General features: G+C 37.9%; 1 protein-coding gene across 1 annotated transcript in view; it reads left to right on the top strand.

Annotated features, from left to right (window-relative positions):
* vax2 (ventral anterior homeobox 2) overlaps positions 1-9,372 on the top strand; it is a 34,188-nt gene extending 24,816 nt beyond the window's left edge. The window contains exon 3 of the mRNA XM_028474725.1: positions 7,384-9,372. Within this exon, the coding sequence (XP_028330526.1) occupies positions 7,384-7,881 (498 nt within the window). The 3' untranslated portion in view covers positions 7,882-9,372. The remainder of the gene's footprint in view (positions 1-7,383) is intronic.
* Positions 9,373-20,585: the final 11,213 nt, after the last annotated feature.

Here is a 20,585-nt window from a genome sequence, read left to right as displayed (position 1 = left end):
TTTTTTTTACTGCATTTTGAAATATTTTAAATCAACTCTGAATCTAAACTGTTTTAGAACAATAGTTTTAAAGGCTATTGTTCTCATTCATGCATCTGCTGTATTTATTAGCATTCATGCTATATTAGCACTTGCACACAAACAGGTTTGATTTTTTTTTTTTTTTTTAAAGAATTGGACTGATATCATGACCATAAATCTCTAAGTCATGCAATCCATTTATTAGCAGATGTTTGGTTATTTAGATCCACTGACGGTGCTCAGAAAAGGTTCTGGGGCCCAAAGAGGGCCCTATAGGCCAGAGTGCACCAGGCAGGGTGCAAAGGGTGAGCCTGAGGCAAATGCAGATCAGGCCAGATTCACAGTAATCTCTGCCCTAGCTTTGAACCCTGGATCCCATTAAAAAGGATTTACATCCGATAGTGTAGATGTTCCAGAGGGAGCTTTGCCTTCTTCTCTTCTTATCACTCTCCACCCTCAAATAAAACCCCTGTAAAACACCCAGAAACAGTTCCCTCCTCATCCTCACCTTTTTCTCTAAAAGCGTAACAAAAACCTGAAGAAGAGGGCGGAGCCACACACACGGCTCTGGGATAAAGACAAGCCTTTTATGGGGTGTGACGTCAGAAACGAGGACAAAAAGCCTCCGTCAATCCCTCCATCTTATCCCGTTCCTCCACAATCTGCTGCCCAGTGGCTTCTCTTCTGGTGTCAGTATTCTTTCTGAGCTCATGGGATCCTCTCAGATCTCATTAATTGTGTCGTGGTCAGTGGCTGAAACTATATGTTCTCATTCTCCCCGGCTGAGTGATATAGTGGCTCAGATTAACTCTGCTGAAGTTTTATTTCCAAAAGAGAAGAGAAGCTCTGTTTACAGAACTAGGATAATGTTATGGTTTCATTTATTCAAACACATTTTTCAGGAAATTTACTTTGATCTCCTGACATGTTTCGACTGTCAACTACCAGTCTTCTACAGAGGCATCTGCTGATCGCTTTGATGTCCTTGACTTCCGCGTAATAATTCCAGCAAGTTCATTTTGTAATTCCAGCAAGATTCTTTTTGTCTTCTTTTTGAAAAGTATGTTAAAGTTTTATTTATTCAGACAGCTTTTACATAGGAAACCCACTTTGATCTCCTGACATGTTTCAACTGTCATCTGCCAGTCTTCTTCAGAGGCATCTGCTGATTGATTTGATGTCCTTGAATCCCGCGTAATAATTCCAGCAAGTTCATTTTGTAATTCGAGCAAGATTGTTTTTGTCTTCTTTTTGAAAAGTATGTTAAAGTTTTATTTATTCAGACAACTTTTACTTAACCCACTTTGATCTCTTGACATGTTTAGACTGTCACCCGCCAGTCTTTGTCAGAGGCATCTGCTGATTGCTTTGAAGTTTCCTTTGAGGTTTCCTTGACTTCCTTGACAAAATCTTGCTGAAATTACTAGTGGAAGTCAAGGATACTTCAAAGGAAACATCAAAAGTAATCAGCAGACACCTCTGACGAAGACTGGCAGTCAAAACTTGTCAGGAGGTCAAAGTGGATTTCCTAGGAACAGTTGTCTGAATAATAGAAACCTTAACACAATTTCTTTTTGTCTTCTTTCTGAATAATACACACATTTGCCAGGGAATTTACTTGGATCTCCTGACATGTTTTGACTGTTAACTGCCTGTCTTCTTCAGAGGCATCTGATCATCTTCAAGTCAAGGCGTGCATCTCAATAATTTTACAACTGTATTGTGAGGGCTGGTTTGAAGGCTTTAAAGAGCCAAATTTATCCTCCTGGCCTTGAGTTTAACAGGTGTGAGGAGGACAGGGAAGGCAGCTGTTCAAAGCGACAAGCAGACGCCTCTGAATAAGACTGGCAGTTGACAGTGGAAACATGTCAGGAGATCAAAGTAAATTACTTGAAAAACAGCTGTCTGAATAGATAAAATATTTTGTGTAAATGCATGGTATCGTCAAGTCATATTGCAATTCCTGCTTGATTTTGTTTTTTTTTTTAAAAAAAAAAAAAAAGCCATTTCTAGAGGTGTTTTCTGTAATTTCGGTCAATTTTGTGCAATTACGGAAAATCAAAGGCAAGGATAGATCGTAGGACTAACAACCACAGATGAACACATTTCAGTTCCAATCAACACAACAGGCATGTTTTTCGACTTTCAGGAACTTGTGAAATAATTGCTATTAGCAGGCCTTTTAAAGCCTAACACAACACAGTAATAAAAACTGTTGATATTTCTAAGTTGACCTTCCCGTTAAAGAGCGCTCATGTTATTCCACACACACACACACACACCTGGTGACGGCTTCGTGTCCCCATAGCCTTCACTTTATCTGCTCTACACCCACTCCCTCCTGGAAACGTCTGCCTTGCCTTTGTGAGCCGCGGTCACTTCTTTTGTCGCCGTGTTTTTCTTTTCTACCGCCGTGAATCCCAGCAACATGACCAACCATTCACCGCTGACCCCGAGACACTTTCTTTCTTTTTCTTTTCTTTTTGTACCATTTGTGGCTTTTATTAAATGACACACAATCAAAACCTCAAAAGAAGAGAAGGCCACGCGCCTTCGTGCTCCGACTGGAAAAACTGTAGGACATCAAATTCAAATTAAAACCTTTTGACGGATTCTCAACTTTGAGCCTCCGAGAAATTTTTCCAAGCGCTTTTCCTGTGATTTGCTCCCTCGGCGTTGCTTTTAAAGAAATTACAGGGATAGAAAAAGCCTATTATGGAGCTCCGCGGTGCCAATTTAGGCACAAAACACTCACTTTGGGAAACACAAACACCAGACTGGCATTTCAAACCTGCAACTTCTAAAATCCCAAACCTGTGGTTTCATCAGAGAGTCTCGTTTTACATTGATATTAATGTAAGCTAGCAGCTGTTTAGAGGCTTACACCATTCTGCTGTTACAGGAGTTTCCCCTTTTAAGTCTTCAGTTGCCAATCTGCATTTATCAGGGATTAAGTGACTGATCGCTACAATTGTAAACCTCTATTGGTAGAAACCATTGGATGTACTGTTGAAAAGAGTCATAGTTGTCTTATTTATTCATTTATTTGTAGAATAGATCAAAGAGAAGCTTATTCTAGCACTGCTCTATCTTTGAATGTTTACATTTTTTTTTGCATAATTTCTTTGTTTTTTTCTGTTTTCACTGGGGTCTATTTATTTATTTATTTTTTTCTTTCTTAGCTAGTACGATTACTTCAAAAACATTTCACCGATTTTGACAATACTTAACCAAAAATAGACCTTATGAGTTATTTTTTCTGTCATTTTTGTTTCATTTAGTAGTTGTCGTGTGTTAAAGTCAGTTTGTCTATTGTTGCTGTAATTTTGTGTGTTATATATTTTGTGTATTTACCTGTAATATTTGCACGTTTGATTTGGGAGCCGCATGAAATTAGACTGAGAGCCGCATGTGGCTCCAAGGCCACTCATTGAATGTATGTAAATCCACAACCTAATCACATCAGCTGCAGGAAGAGCCGGAGCTCCCACAACAGTGAGGCTGGTGTCAAATTACAAACATTTTTAAATATTTTTTTTGCAAGTTTAGGAGTTTGTTGTTTGGGCCTGCCAATGATGATTTTTTTGTATATAAGTATATTATTCAGACAATTTTTTGTTCAGGAAAGTTACTTTGACTCCCTGACGTGTTTTGACTGTCAGCTGCCAGTCTTCTTCAGAGGCATAATAATTCCAGCAAGTTTTTTTGTTTTGTTTTTGAATTATATGTTGAAGTTTAATTTATTCAGACAACTCTTTCTTTAGGAAATTTACTTTGATCTACTGACATGTTTTGATGTTTAGTCGAAAGATGTCAGAAGATCAAAGTAAATATTGTACAGCAGGTGTGTCAAACTCATTTTGGTTCAGGGGCCAAATACGGAGCAGTTTGATATCAAGTGGGCCACAGGTTTTATGTGGGAAAACGAGTAATTTCAACATTATTGTGCTCTTGTTTTTACTTCTACATATACATAAAATACAAAATATGTGAGGAACTGACAATATCCAAGCAATAAGAGATAGATATCAGCCCCAACATGATATTCACTTTAAATTTCCTAGATCTTGTAACCAATTATATATACTATGATAATTTGAGAAAAATTGAAACATTTTGTAAGAATTTTGAATTTTTCCAACTATATAACAATAAAATGACTGCAATCATGCGATATAAGCACTGGGAGAACTGTCAGCACCTGCAAATGTGGTTGAGTTTCATTTACACAATGATTCATGTTTTCTCTGTATGTTTTACTTTCTCCTGCGGGCCAAATTGGATGCTCCAAAGGGCCGGATTTGGCCCCTGGACCGTGAATTTGACACATGTTCTATAGTAAAAACATATTCAAAAAGAAGACAAAAATGACCTTTCTGGAGGTATTTATCTTTCTCTAGTGTACATATCAGACAACATTTCTATTTTCAGACCATCTTTGTATCCCAGTGTTTTAATCAGGGCCGTAGAAAGACCACGGACCCCTGTTAGTTTGTGTTCTCCCTGTCAGCAGCACACAGCGGTTAACGGCGGCTGCTGATTGGTCGACTCCTGGCATGCGACGCTGTGAGATGCGTCCAATCCGCAGAGAAACGCGGGGCCTCGCTGCTCGTATCTCGGTCAGGAGGAGATGCATTTTTCATGTGTGTGATTCATCTCAGCGGATTCTCTCCGTGCAGCGATATCCTGTGACCTCGCCGTGGCCTCCAATCAAAGCCCCAAATCTTCCAACACGCTATACATTGAAGTCACGCTGCGTTACATCAATTAAACATGGCCGACAAGGACATGCAGAGTTCAGCGAGCTTTTGTCATGGCGTGACGGCTTGTGTAGGGAAAACGTTTTTGGTTTTGCTGTCATGACTTCGGATGAAGATGCACAGGAGGTCACGACTCTTGTTGGGTTTAGTTGTAAAATCAAGGTTTTAAACAGACTTTCATTGCTTTTTTGACTCTCCGTCTTCTTTTTATTTAAAAAAAACATATTTTTAGGTGTAAACATTCACACATGCAGACATAGCTGATTACAGCAGGGGTCTCAAACTCATTTTAGTTCCAGGGGCCAAATACGGACCAGTTTGATTACAAGTGGTCCGCAGGATTTAGGTAGGAAAACAAAAAATGTTAACATTAATGTGCCCAAGTTCACCTCCAGTTGTAAATTAGACATAAAGTATGTAAGGCATCAACAATATCTAAGCAATTAGTGACAACCTTCTCAGCCCCTAACCCTGAAAATAAAGGTTCCAGAAACCAGGGACCCCCACTGTACTTGAAGGTGGTTGAACACAGACATGAACATTGAAGGACAGTCATGTGTAGACAGGACCATCTATAAGGGGGAATAAAAAGGAGAGATTTTTGGGGTCCATCCATAAAGTCAGCAAAATGATGGTCCATTGTTCTATGAATCTGTGATAAACACATTTATTATTTATTTATTTATTCATTTATTTATTTATCTGAATAATATCCACTGTTATACAGGAAGTTTATTATTATTTGGGCCATAGTATATAGTCATCTTAAAGATGTAAATCCATGTTTTAATCAGAAATAAAATGCTATAAAAGTGACGAAAAATGGTGGAAAAGGTGCTGAAATGGGATTTTAAAAACCACAGAAATTGGTTAAAAATTGCTAATTAAAGTGTCCAAAAACAGACAGAAAAGGGATAAAAATGGTACAAAGTGTCAATTTTGGCTTAAGAAAAAATTAGCAACAATTACTTTAAATTGGCAAATGATGGGCATGGCAGATGGTGGATGTGGTTAAATTGGCAAAAGTACGCATTAAATAGTCAAAAGAGGTTAAAAGTGACAATAATGGGTCAACATATGTAACAATAGGTGGGAAAAGTGGTGGAAAGGGTTTAAAAGAAGTGACAAAAATGGGAGTAATGTAGCAAAAATATGGCAAGAAAAAGTGATGAAAATAGGTTAAAATATGGCAAGTTTGGTGTAGTTGCAGAAAAAGGGTAAAAAAAATAAGCAAAAATGAGGGCAAATTGTTAAAACCCTCCCAGGTTCTTGCAACCCCAAATGGGGTTCCGACCCCAAGGTTGAGAACCGCTGATTTACACAATGATTCATGTTTTCTGTCAATTGAACTTTCTCCTGCGGGCCAAATCGGACATTCTGAAGGGCCTGAATTAGGCCCTGGGCCTTGAGTTTGACACGTGGTTTACAGCGTCTCCACCTGTTCTGCAGGGACTTATGCGTGTACGCTGGGTGTAGCGCAAAGATGTTGCGTGCTCTCACCGCTGTCAGCTCCATAATCAGCGATCATGCAACACTGTGTGTGTGTGTGTGCATCAAAGAAAATGGGTCACAGAGAAGTCAGACACACACACACACACACACACACACACTGTAACACAACCAACTTTGGGACTTGTAAAGAGAGTGTGAGAAGGGGAAGAGTTTGTGCAATGGAGCGTCTTTGCAAGAATTTACACGAGACGTTTTCTACTTCAAACACTCGTTAGGGTTGAGATAATAAGTCAGAGCTGCATGGGAATAAACTGTTGCTGTTTCTCGTAGTAATTCCAGCAAGATCATTTTTGTATTCTTTTTGTAATAATACATTAAGGTTTCAGTTATTCAGACAACTGTTACTTTAGGAAATCCACTTTGATCTCCTGACATGTTTCAACTGTCAACTGCCAGTCTTCGTCGAAGGCATCTGCTAATCGCTTTGATGTGTCCTTTGAAGTTTCCTTGACTTCCGCGTAGTAATTCCATCAAGATTATTTTTGTCTTCTTTTTGTAATAGTATGTTAAGGTTTCATTTATTCAGAGAACTGTTACTTAGGAAATACACTTTGATCCACTTCGCCAAATGGGGGAACGTGATGGCACTACAGGGGGTACTTCAGAGAGGGAGAGATTGGAAAATTAACAAATGAAAGCATTAAAAATATGGGGTTTTAGTTAAAAATGAACATCATAATAATCTTGATTAGAACATGAACTGAAAACACAAGGGTCAGACTTGGTCCCACTCCAGGCTGGAGATGACCACAATCATAAAAACTATAGAAATAACAGTATTCAGACACTGAATACTGTTTCTTTCCACTTATTTACAACATGAGATTCTTTAAAACGTGTTATCACTCATTCATTTCATCATGATGCTCTCGGTTTTTTTTTATGGGTTCAGAAATAAGAAAAAAGGGGTACTTGAGCCAAAAAGGTTTGAGAACCACTGGCCTATTGAGTACAAACAACAAGTCAAGTTAAAACAATGATTTAGAGTGCGAAAGAATTGTCTTACTCAGAGGAGTCTTCTTTATTTTAGAGGCTTTTTCTGTGATTTCCTCACTAAATGTTTTTTTTTTTACTGTTTTTGTCGCCACAGGTCAAAGTTTGGTTCCAGAACCGCAGGACCAAACAGAAGAAGGACACCACCAAGGATTCGGACAAGCGTTCCTCCTCGTCCTCAGAGTCTTTGGCCACCTGCAACATCCTGCGCCTCCTGGAACAGGGCCGCCTCCTGTCAGGCCCCGCCCCCCCTCCAAACCCCCTCCTGGGGCCACCGTCTCACCCGGCCAACGGCTCCCTGCTGTGCAGCCCGGGCGGGGGCTCCTCTTCGTCTCCGGGGATCAGCAGCAGCACTCCTCCCACCTCCCTACCAGGCGGTGCGTTCGGGTTGTCCCTGCCGTCACTGGCCGGCGCCCCACACTCGCCGCGGTTGGGGGTTCCACCGCCGCACACCCTGTGCTTCTCCATGCCGCTGCTTGGGGGCGCTCATCATGAACTGACGTCGGCTTACGGCTGCGGGTCTTCGGCCTTCGAGCCGTACATGCGATTGGACAGGAAGGAGACTGATCTAGGTGGGAAGAAGACGGTTTCTTAAGTGGTCTGTCACTCTTTGTATTCTTGATGAAAGATCCCGGACCAGGAAAAAGGGTCCAACAGACTCTGCTGTCTACAGCATTTCTGGCACTCAAACTAACTTTTGAAGCGAACTTGATGTGGCAAGAGCGTGACACTGTGACTCTCATCGTAAAACAAAAACTCGTAAATTGTCGATAACCCCGACAGACAGATGTTTTTATCGCCGCTCGCTTTGTGGCGGTTTCTTTTTATTTGTCCTGTGAGTTTGTGCGTACGTGTGTGACTTTAATACAGGCCTACATTTACTGTTCAGGAACATTAAAAAAAAATAATACTTGACATACTTAGTTCAGATCAGAGTCTGAATGAGAAGAATGGCATTTCAAAAACAAGCAGTATGTACACATTTCTATGGACGTACCAGTGGCCATGTTTGATTTTAGTTCATGTGCTATCACTATAGAAACGCAAAAAAAAAAAAAAGAGAAAGAAGAATCGTAGCATTTTAATATCAGTCTGTTTGGTGTCCAACTGTAGCTTTTGTAAAGTCTTTATTTGTTTGTGTTTGTGTATAAATCGACGTGTGGTAGGATCTGGACAAACGGTGCAGAATCACATATCTGGATCCGACAGTTTAATGTCAGTGAACACAACCGGGCGATGGTGGGGCTCTGCCAAAGCATTTTAACTTGGGGGTGGAGGGTTGCCACGTCTGCACCCTTCGATGTACAAACGCAGGTCAAGGTTAGACAAATAAGCCCAGGTTTTTCCTCAAATGACAGTTTACGGACACGTTGAGAACTCGCGCTGGGTTATGTACTATTTTCTCAACACAGCTCCATAGAAAGACATCAAGTTCTCAACTTTATTTTCATACTCAAATACCAACAGCCTTCATATCTTATAGCTTTGTGACTCATAAAGGGACATGGGAGTTTAAAAAATGTTGTACGTGCTCGCTTGAAGCTTTTACATGCGCCCAAAAAACTCCTTAACTCAAGTATGTAAACAACATATTGTACATACACGTGACCAAAGTTTACTCGTGCGTCACTTCAGCTTCTGTATTTTTTCCATTGAGTGGTAAACATAACAGCAAAATATACAAACATGTTTGTTAAAAGTCTCACATTTATGCTTTTCTGCAGTACATTTACGAACAACTTTCTGTGTAAAAGTTTCACGCAAGCACATAAAACTCATGTATTTAAAAAATATATCCGTGTCCCTTTTCGGGTTTTGTTTCATAGCATTTAGGAGAATAGAAATGCTAATCAACTGTTAGCTGTCAGCAGGGGTGGAGCCAGGCCGTTTTCAGGGTGTGCATCGCTCACATAGGGGACACCAACTTTAAATCTAACATAATGGCAACTTCCTTATTTATTGGTGCTATTCCACTGTCCAAAATTTCCTCTGAACTATCTGCGCTGAAACCAGAAGTGTGAATTTTGTAATTGAATCCAACATTTGGGAAATAATTTTAAAACTAGGTGGCGCAGACCTCCGCCTTGTCATAGCAGTCCCCCAAATGCATTGTCACTTCAACGCTGAGTTTCCGGATACTGATCTGGATCCTCCCTGAGATCTAATCTCTTTTTCTCTTTCCCATTTTGGATATTTCCTAGAAGATTTCATCAAAATCCGTCCATTACGTTTAGTAACACCAGCAAAAACATAATTGGGTTCATAGAGCTAACGTCTGATTGGACGAAGCAGTAATACAGTGTGGAACAAGGCTTCAACCAACAACGCAATCAAATGGGGGAAGGACAAAGAGTTCCAGGCGCTCCTGACTAATTTTTGGTGAGTTCCTTGACCCACTGTTGTTACTTGCGTAGTGAGTCACGTAGTGAGCGGAATTCTTAAGGTGTCGAAACACCTGGCTAGGGGGCAAATATCGTTCTGTTGAGAAAACTACCACAGACGAAATTTGGGTGGAAAAGCAGAACATTTTGGTGATTAATGGAAAGTTGTGCCTTTGAATTACCTCCGGGTGAAAATGTTGGACAACGGAACCAGTTCTGCGGAAAAAAGAGGAGGAGCGAAAGCTATAGTTACCGTTGGCTACCACCTGGCTCCGCCTTTGCGATGTGACATCTCTGTGATTAATGTATTCTCCTCAAAACATTGATTGTACTTCTTTTTATTTTTTAAACATTTCCAGCTGACTTCAAAGCATTTCAGTTGACATTGATTATGTTAACAACAGCCTTCATTGTGATACCTCCATCGATTGAGATGCGTAAGATTAGCGTATGATTTTCTTCAAGGTGAAGTTACTAAACAGGGATTTTACACAGTTATGTGCACTTGATTTTTATTTGAAGCATTTGAATGAATAACAATGAAAATAACGGATCGTCCGAAAATAGCACTCATAGCACGCTTTTAACTCGACACCAGTAAAAAATCACCTCAAGTCAGTGAGTTTACTTGATGTTTGAGTTTTTCTTTGTAACTTTTCCATCCCTTTGAGTTGCAATGTTTATAATCTGAATGTCATTCTTTCAGGGTGTACTAAGATGCGGGATCACAAGAGATAATGTGTCCTTTTTCATGTTTTCACCTTTGATTTTCAAATCCTCTGCAGTGACATTTTGCCCCTCCTTTTCTCGCTGGTTGACCTTCGTTGAAAGCACTTTACGTTCGCAGGTTTTCAGACATCCTCCCGTCTCTCTTCGTCGTTTTTCAAGCTGTTTCATTAACTTGTTATTGAGATCAAATGAAGAAAGTGGCTACGGTTTTACCTCAGGCAGGGTTTCTTTCTTTTTTTTAATCGGCTGATCAAAGACAATTTGACCTCGACGTGTTTGAAAATAGTACTTTTGTATTAACGAATGGATTAGCTGACAATTCCGCAATGAGATGCTTGTTCAGGTTTCCTTGTTGTCCAAAGAAAATCATCTATCGCCTCAGAGAACCTGCCATTCACACCAGTTTGCCCTCTATTAACTGGTGTCACGGGGAAGTCTGTTTCCCCCCTTTCGATCCATTCAATGCGAGATGCCTCCAAACAGAAGGCCTCATTCCTCCACGCAGCCTTCTTTATTCACGTTCTCTGAAGGCGGTGCATTAAGAAAAAAAGAAGAATCGGACAATCCGGTGACATCAATGGGAAACATTGGAAACAGCCGCGCTCCAGATGCGTTTTCTTATGGGGAGGTTTCGACCTCGGCCAATGAAACGTCTCCGCCCCGTTGACTCGCCAGGGCCTTTTTACACCCTTGTAGCGGGCGGCGGACGACTGCTGATTTTTGTTGCTGTTGTGTTTAGTCCCTGACCGAGTTATCCACTTTGCAGCGATGCACCTGAGCTTGTTGTTGAACGCTGTATTATTTTTTATAAGCACCATCTATAATTCACAGACCGTGGCATCAAATATTGAGCGGAGTGATGGAGCTGAGAGGTCAGGAGGCCTGCTGTAGCTGTAGCTACAACCACCTACTCTCACTGCTTCAATGTTTACATTTATCATCCACATGCAGGATTTGCAACTATTCTCTATTTAGAAATAATTTGGATTCAAAAAGGCGTCGTCAAAGACAAATTGTCCAAAAATTGAATCACACAATTTTATGACCATTTAAGAAAGGACATCATAAGACAATTCTTCATTAGTTCCACAAATTTGTTTGCTAACAGTATTAAGCTGCTGGTTCGACCCAAAAAACATCATCCCATAGAAGACTTTGCAATAATGTTTCAGCAAAAACAGCAAAATCTTCTTCAGAATGTCAAAATATTAAAAAAAAAAAAGACCAAATTGTGTTACTACTCTTCAAAAATGAGCAACTTTGCATAATGTTTTGCCATTTAATTCATTTTTTTTTTTAAAAAAAACATCACTTTGGTGACAAGTAACTTGATTTAAAACAATTTTAATAGAAAATTCTTACTCAAATGAAACGTATATGCTAAGGTAGTTTCTACGACGTTACCATTGGCGTTTCTGGCTATAGGTGGACTGTGCACTTGCATAGGGCCCAAAAAGCCTCTAAAGGCCCCCAAAGCCAACTTTTAAGCTTGATATTTAAGAGATTAAAAAAAACTGCGTTCATGAATTGCGATTTGTGTTATTAAGGTCGTAACTCAGTATTTGGTTTTTCCTTTGTTTATTATAAGCTATATCTGTCATTTACATGAGCCACTCATTTATATTTATGTTTAAATTCAAAATAAAAAAACACAGAATGTCCCCGAAGGCTGCTCAAAAATCTAAATATTACTTACTAACCTATCTGGTAAACATTTCCTGTTCTTTTCACTTGATGGTGCGCTTAAAACACTTCAAATAATCCAAAAGATCCACTAATTAAACAAAATCTTTTGACACAATTGTCAAATATTTCTCTGTTTGACACTAACTATGTCAGTGGTTTAAAATGCGCCTTTTCGAAAAGATTTGTTACACGACTAAACAGTGTTCCAATTCAGGTTGTAAGTTGAATTACTTGTCAATGGATTTTGTTTGTTGTAGTTTTTACCACCAACATTTACAATCATAATGTCAATCACCATAAAGTTTGGTACTAGAAACCCAGTCTTTCCAAAGTCACAAAAATAATGTCACTTCCTATACGGGGGCTTGTCATTTCCCATTTTCTAATAGTTACTTGATTGCTTAAAATTTTGTTTCCAAGAACTGTTTTTTTCTTTCTTCTAAAATCCTACAATTTCTCTTTGATAATTTCTTCATTTACATGAAAAAATGTCACCAACTTGCTTGACTTCTGAAGTATGAGACCCTGAAGTAGCTTATATTTGTGAATTACAGAGATTTCTTCTACTCTCAAGTACAAAAATGTTGAAATCGATTACCGCACAAAAATCTGTGTTTTTTTTTTTGGTCATTAAACAAGGTCGTACAAAGCCCCCGAAGTAAATTGAGTTGGACTTCCCTGGTGTAGCTTTATTTTGTACCTTGCAGACATGACCCTGTCTATTTCTGACTGAATTAAAGTAACGAACAGCGTCATTTCCATCGGGGTCCGTCGGTGAGTCAATATGTTTGTAGGTTCCATGTTGTGTTGATATTGTTACCTTGTTGTATTCTGCTGTAGTAGACAGTGTCCGCTCATTCTTGGATGTGTTTAAATGTGCTTCGACCGAGCTCTGAGTGTATACGTGACGAAACACCACCAGCTGGTGTGTTTGTATAATGGGATGTTTGTAAAGTCGGGGACTGTCTTGATGGTAAAAACCTGCTCATTTTCAGTTCCTTTTCTCAACCGATGTCACACAAAGCCAGTGTTAATAGTTCTCTCTGGTTTTCACTTGACATCAAGCACTGGTTGGGTTTTTCTTCTCATTGGACTGAAGGGAGACAGTCGGATACGTCACTTCAAAAGAGAAAGAAATATCAAAGCCTTGTATTCTTTGAACAAAGCCTTCAGTTCTTCTGCAGTTTAGTTTTCTTCTTTCAGATGATGATTTCTCTTTTCTTCAGTCACATTGCACTCATCTGGTTGATATCAACGTTACGAAAACGTCCCTTTTTATTTCTAAGCTTCTTGCTTTTTTTGTTGTTGTTCTTGTTGTCGTTGTTACGCACAGCCAAGGTCCTGGACGGGCCCCCACTTCTTTTTTCTTAGAGCAGTTAAAAAAAAAAAAAAAAAACTCAAGGTCAATCTAATGGCACCAGCCTTTGATGAACAAACTGTATGTACATAGATATAAATTTATATATAAATATCTATAAATGGGTCTTTGCACAAGTTCTCTCCATGTCTGCTTCTTCATGTGTGATGATTTTTAACAGGAAATTAATTAAAAATAAAAAAAAAAGTGGAAGAAACTTTGGAAGGAAAAAAAAAGACTTTATATATGCTTTACGTTTCTTTGTCTCATTAACATTTTGCACTTATTTAAAGAGGCGTCTTCTGTCCGTGGGCTGACGGAGCTGTGTTTTCACGCTCAGCCAACATATTGTACAATATGTATATGTATTTTTATTCATGCATATAAATAAATGTCTATGTAATTTGCTCACGGTTTTATGCTTTCACACGTCGTAACAAGGTTTTTTTTTTTTTTCCTTTTCTTTCACTGATTTTTCAAATTAAGCTAAATTTCCAGCAACCATTTTTTTTTTACTGCCACTAAACGCGGCTGGCATCTGCATATCTGCGCGCTTTCTATTCAATGTGCCACTAATGGTGTGGGTTATTAAAATCCTTGGCCTCTGCTGGTTCTGAAGCAGTGAACGAGTGAAGGTGCCGTTTGTAATTTGAATAAAGGCTCAGGCTGGACTGAGTTGCCCTTGTGGTTGGAAAATACAGCTTGATTTTGTCTGGAAATGAAGAATCTGATCCTTAATTAAAGCAGAAAAGCAAACGGCAGAGATAAAAGTCAACTCTTACATCTTATGTTTCTATTAAGGGTTTTATTACACGTACATACAGTACATAAGTTCACAAACTGTGTAACAGACTCAGAAAATTATACATGTTTTGTCAGATTCCTCAATAAACATGAAATTTACAATCACACGTAGGGGATAAATGAAATCTGAAACGTAACCAAACCCTATGACGTAAAGAAAAGTGGAGAAAAAAAAAAAAGAAAGGCGGGGCTGCAAGAGTTACCAAAACTACAAAGTCAGGCTTAAATACTGTGTGTAATAGAGATGCGGACAAGCCCCCAAATATTGTTTAGTTTAAATTGGTTTAAGGTGAATATTGAGATGGCACAAAAAAGTTGTAATAAAAAGTATATATATATAAAAAACAGAACCCGAACTAAGAAATAGGTAGAAAAAACATTTTCCTTTTTTTTTAACATGTTTTTTTAATTTTTGCGGGGGACTTATCCTTATCTTCTTTTTTTTTCTTTTTTTTTTTACCTGTTTTTAAAATGGTCTTCTTCTTCTTCTTCTTCTTCTTCTTCTTCTTCTTCTTCTTCTTCTTCTTCTTCTTCTTCTTCTTCTTCTTCTTCTTCTTTTTTTTTTTAATTGTTTTTTTCTATTTTTTCCTTCTCTTTTTTGATCGTTTGTTCTTCTTTTTGATGTTTTAAAATTTTGTATACTGTTTTTTTTTTTTTATTATTTTTTAATCAGTTTGTTTTCTATTTTTTCTTTCTTTTTCTTTTTTGACCTGTTTACATCCTTTTTTTAGACCTTTTTTAAGCAGTTTTCGTCATTATTTCTTCTTCTTCTTCTTCCTTCTTCTTCCTTCTTCTTCCTTCCTCCTCCTCCTCCTCCTTTTTTGTTGTATAATACTTTATGCTGTTTTTCCCCTTTTAACCGTTTTTCTTTATTTTTCAATCTGTTTTTCTTTTTTCCCCCTTTTTCTTTTAACATGTTTCTGTCTCTCTTTTTCCTTTTTTAAATTATTATCAAGCTACTCTGTAATTTATCTATTTATTGACGGCATCCTTCACATCATGTCGGATCACCATTTTCATAGATTTCAGCCAGTCTGACGTTGGCGAGGCCAGATGTTGCATAGTGTAAGACCACAGAGATGAAGAGTGAACTCACAGGATTAAATCCCAACAGTCCTTGGAGATCTACCGCCTCCCGCCTGATGTCGTCTTCCCTCTGAGACTTTATTCTATCCAAGGACGTCAGGTGCAGCTGTGAGTGAATGACTTATATAGATATAGGATGGAGGTGGAATTAAAAGAGAATCAATGGATGGAAGGGTCTAAAAACATTGATATTAAAACCACTCAATGTCTTCATGCTCACGTTTGACCAGATCAGAAAAAAGAAGATTAAAATAGCTACATTTTTTTTTTTAATGTAGCAAATATACCTTTAAAATAAGTGTGTAAAAAAATTTTGTGAGCAAAACCAACCATTTGTGACAAAAATTTTTTTTATTATTAGCCTATATTTGTAGAGAAAGGTGACGCCTGCTTCTGATATGAGTTAAACTGTAAAACAGCTTGTTTTGTGCACATTTCACCATTTTAAATATTATCTGCTTTCAGGTCAGCTTTTCAAATAAACCTAATTATTTTTCTAAGCCAGCCATTTCCCAAAGTGTGGAGTTACAGCAACAAAGCAAACAAATAAACCAACGGAGTGGGAGGAGACAAAGGGGGAGGGTCTTTGCACACCTGTAGGTAATCAGCCAATCAGCAGCTCAGACACCTGTGAAGGCAGCACTTCAGCCTCTAACTGTGACATGCAGGTAAGCTCTGATTTTTCATTTTTAATAAGTATGTACGTGAAAATCTTTCAATTTTTGGTTTTGAAAATTAGTTTGGAATCACATAAATGAGAATTATGCACGTTTTGGGATGATTGGCCTGAAATATTTTTATGGTTTTGAGTTGGGTTTTAGGTGGCTGAATTCAATAAATGCATAAACATTTCCAAAATCTAAAAAATGCAAGTGGCAAACCAATATGCACTTGTTAATGATAGAAGTGCCTGTTAGGGCCTGATGTAAACACGTCTACATCCGGTTGACCTATTTTACAGCAGTTTGTGTTAGGGTTAGGGTTAGGGTTAATTTAAAAGTTTGATATTTAAACTGATATTTAAAAATAATTCTAAACCTGCCGCCAAGATTACCCAAAGTACTGAAAATCTATAGTTTTGACATTGCACATTTCATAGGTTTTTATGAGTTTTGAAGAATAATCATTGGTTGTTTTTGTTATTTGTTTTTCTATAACGGTTAATTGTTTTATTTTGTTGCTATTCATCAAAAACGATGCAACAAAAAAAAGTTTGAGAACCAAGTGATAGCAAGTTCCTGGTTCTGAAAGGAAGCTAAATGCTTCAATAAGTTAATTTAAATATTAAATGAAATATGGTTTATTTATATTACCTTTTTTTAAAAAAAAAAAAAAAGATACATTAAACATGTTTATTTTAAGCGCTTTGAGTTTGACTTTGTTGTAATTTGTGCTACATAAATAAAGTTGAATTGAATTTATCCAAAAGGAGCTGAAAGTTGTGATTGCTTGTTTTGCTTAGTATAACTTTCTGGAATTATTATGCGGAAGTCACGAAAACATCAAAGTGATCAGCAGACGCCTCTGAAGAAGACTGGCAGTTGACAGTCGAAACATGTCTGGAGATCAAAGTAAATTTCCTGAAAAAAAGTTGTCTGAGTAAATTAAACCATAACATATTATTCAAAAAGAAAACAAAATGAACTTGTTGGACTTATTACGCGGAAGTCACGAAAACATCAAAGCAATCAGCAGGTGCCTCTGAAGAAGACTGGCAGTTGACAGTCGAAACATGTCTGGAGATCAAAGTGGATTTCCTGAAGAACAGTTGTCCGAATAAATAATTCTTGGGAGGAGAATATTTTTTTTTTTTAATCAAATAGAGAAAAAAGGTATAATATTATCCCACAATAGTTCCTGTAACATATTTTTCTCCAACAAATGGCATTAATCAGTTTTCCCACCTAACGCCAACATCCAACCCTTTAATGTGACACTTTTCTTTTTGATGTTTTCTTTTTCTGTATCCATCCATCTTGCTGTGCTAACTAAGCACACACTGTATCGTGGCCGTGTTAGCACAGACTCACGGTGAGGGCCGGTCCTCTGGCCCTGGACAATCGACCCACAGGGAGCCAATTAGAGTGATTGGCACCTTTATGTGAGCGAGGAGAAGGCGAGAGGGCTGCAGAAAAAGGGACCAGATGGGTGGCCTGTTGTGGAGCAGCAGAGGAACATAGTAATCTGTAAAAACCGCTCATAGAGCACAGGGAAAGATGGCCTGCTTTGTAGGTTAAATCAGCTGATAAATAACCATCTAGCTCAATGAAAGCAACAAACCCTTTTTCCCTCAAATATTTTCATTATAAACTATTAAAATTTATTTGAATGCTCCAAAAAACTATTTAAATATCATATATTTTTTGATGACTGACTTTAATAAAATGAAAAATTCATTCTTGGCAGTAAATTCAACCCCCAAACGCCTTGAAATAATTTGTTGTGTCACTGAAAATTGTTTCAAGTCAGACATTGCTTGAAATGTAAAGTTTTGTTGGAACTTTTTTCAGGAAATTGACTTTGATCTAGTCAGTCTTCTTCAGAGGCTTCTGCTGATCGCTTTGATGTTTCCTTGACTTCTGCATAATATTTCCAGCTGGAACAATCAGAGTCCAGTTTTCACCCCAACATTGCACAAACCAAATTATGACGACCATTCAGTTGTAAAAACACACTAACTAATGACAGTACACGATTGTGAGCAATATTTTTTAACTGTGTTTAAGGATATTTTCAAAGTAAGGTCAGATAATCTACAATACACCTGTTCTCATTGGAAATGAAGCAATTTGTTATAAATATAGTTGATCCATTTGTTGGTCGATGCTATATTTACAACCGTATACTGGACAATAAAGGAGATAAATTGCGAAAATTGGACATATTGGTGAATTTGTAAACCTGATAGACATTCAGTCACTGGTTTTGAGGGAGAAACCAGTGAGTAAATCTATGACATCGTCCCAAAACCTACAATGGAGGTAGTTCCAAAACATGTTCCAGCCCGAAACCCTCGACAAATTTTTTTTTTCCAAATTTGAGGGGCTGGCATGTCCACCAGATAGGATGTATAGCAGATGTTTTTGTATTTTCTGAGAGAGTAGGTGGAGCTCTATTAGTACACCAAAATGTAGGTTCCTGTGTGATGTAGTTCCTGTGGTATTGAAAGCTGAAAATGGAAGAAAAATAAGGACACGCGAAAATCAACATACACTAAATTGTCCATATCTCAAAAAGTCTTGATCCGATCAAATCAAAAATGTACAGTTTGCCTACTGAGTAATCACGGAACATTTTAAGGTCGAAGTGCGTTGGCCATTTGTTGAAGTTCCATGGAATGACTTATTTAGTTGAAGACTATGTGCTCTGAGTTCACATTAATGCACATGAAGTCATAGATTACTGTTATGGTAAAGATAAGGTTTCCAGTGACCCTGTGGTTTCTGACGTCTCGCTGTCTTTGAGCATCAGATCAATTCTACTTCAACACTCAGCAGCTGTTTGTTGTGGGTCAACAAATAAACTCTCCTTTTTGCTCGGCCTTGCTTTCCCGTTTCCTTGCGGAGGGTCTACAGACCTTAAGGAATGCTGCACTGTCCGACTAGTCCCCCTCACCCCCTCACTCCTCCTCCCTCCCTACCTCCGCCTCCTTTAAAGCGGCTCAGCGACCCATCGGGGGGCCTCTTCACTAATTAGGGTCACTAATTGGAGGTCGACCAGGGCAGAGACCCCTCCACACCTGCGTGGTCATGTGACTTTCAAAGAGGTGCGGAGGGTCAAGGGTCATTTAGTTTGGATGGTGGGAGGGGTGCGGATTATATTTGACTGGGAGGGTTGTATGGACATGGAAGGCTACGAGTCAACACAACAGGAACAGGAAGTAGAGAATTAGTTTAAAAAAAAAAAAAAAAACACCTACCAGGCTTGTGCTCAAGGAAAATATGGGAAATATTATAGGAAATTATTGGGAAAAATGCAAATGTTATAAACCAAACCTGGTACACAATTAAACATTATGCAGTTATTTAAATATAGGTTTAAGAAACTGACCAGGAATATTTTAGAAATAAAAATGTTAGGGATATTTTCACGGTTCCTGTCCATCTAGGAATATGAAACGCAACACAATACACCAAATGACTCCAAAGATACACAAAATGACAACTCAAATAAAATACAACAAAAAATATAGAAAATTATGACAAAAATACAAACAAAGAATAAAATACACAGTTATTTTCAAATACACAAAACAACCCCAAAAATACACAAAATCACATCTCGAATAACAACAAAAAACTCAAAACAAAACAAAAAAAATAGATTATTACAAAAAATACAGATAAACAAGAATGGAAAAAATACAGAAAATGATTTTAAAAATACACAAAACGACCCAAAAACACAATAATACACAGAACAAGACAAATAATACATACACACATTTGTGTGATACACAAAGCAAAACAAAAAGAAAATGATTCAAAAATACACAAAATACCAACACAAATAAACAAAAAATAACAAACATTACACAAATAACTACAAAAAAGATGCAGAACACACAAACAATCACATAAATACACAAAATAATTTTAAAAATGCACAAATCAACCCCCAAACCACACAAATTATCAGCCAAAGCAAAGCTTACCTAAAATAAAATAAAATAATGAAAACAAAAAACACGGACTCCACAAACACCTACAAGAAAATGCATAAAACATAAAATAACAACAAAATTATACTAAACGCTAAATCTAAATATATAAAAACCTTTTGTTCCTTTCTGTGTCAATTTAAACGCTGACATGAATTTTTATAACGTGGTCCTCGGATCAGACTTGGCTGCCCTCTGTGAAAAAATATGGAAAAACCAACTTTGGACAAAAATAATCTAATGTATAAAAAATGCTAAGCCAACATTGCAATTTAATAAAATGAAAAATATTTCATATTTACAAGCAAAATAATTAACCCAATGGAATCTGATTAACCAGCATAAATGATAGTAATAGTGACTCAGAGAAGGTTTAATTTGGAGTTCTGTGCAGTAGTTTTATGTGCATTAGAAGAGCATATAATGTGAGGAAGTAATAGGGCGAGGATATGCTGCGCCCTCAGAGGTTAATCGTCCACTGACCTTGGAGGCAGAGAACCCTGCATCTCTCAGCCCAGCTCAGCTCTTGTGGACTAAGTGACGTCTGCATGTTTTGACACGATTCACACAAGAACCGAGCTTACGAACATCCAAAG

This window comes from Gouania willdenowi, chromosome 18 (assembly GCF_900634775.1).
Source record: "Gouania willdenowi chromosome 18, fGouWil2.1, whole genome shotgun sequence".
NCBI classification, from domain to species: domain Eukaryota; kingdom Metazoa; phylum Chordata; class Actinopteri; order Blenniiformes; family Gobiesocidae; genus Gouania; species Gouania willdenowi.
This window is presented reverse-complemented; position numbering and strand designations above follow the sequence as displayed.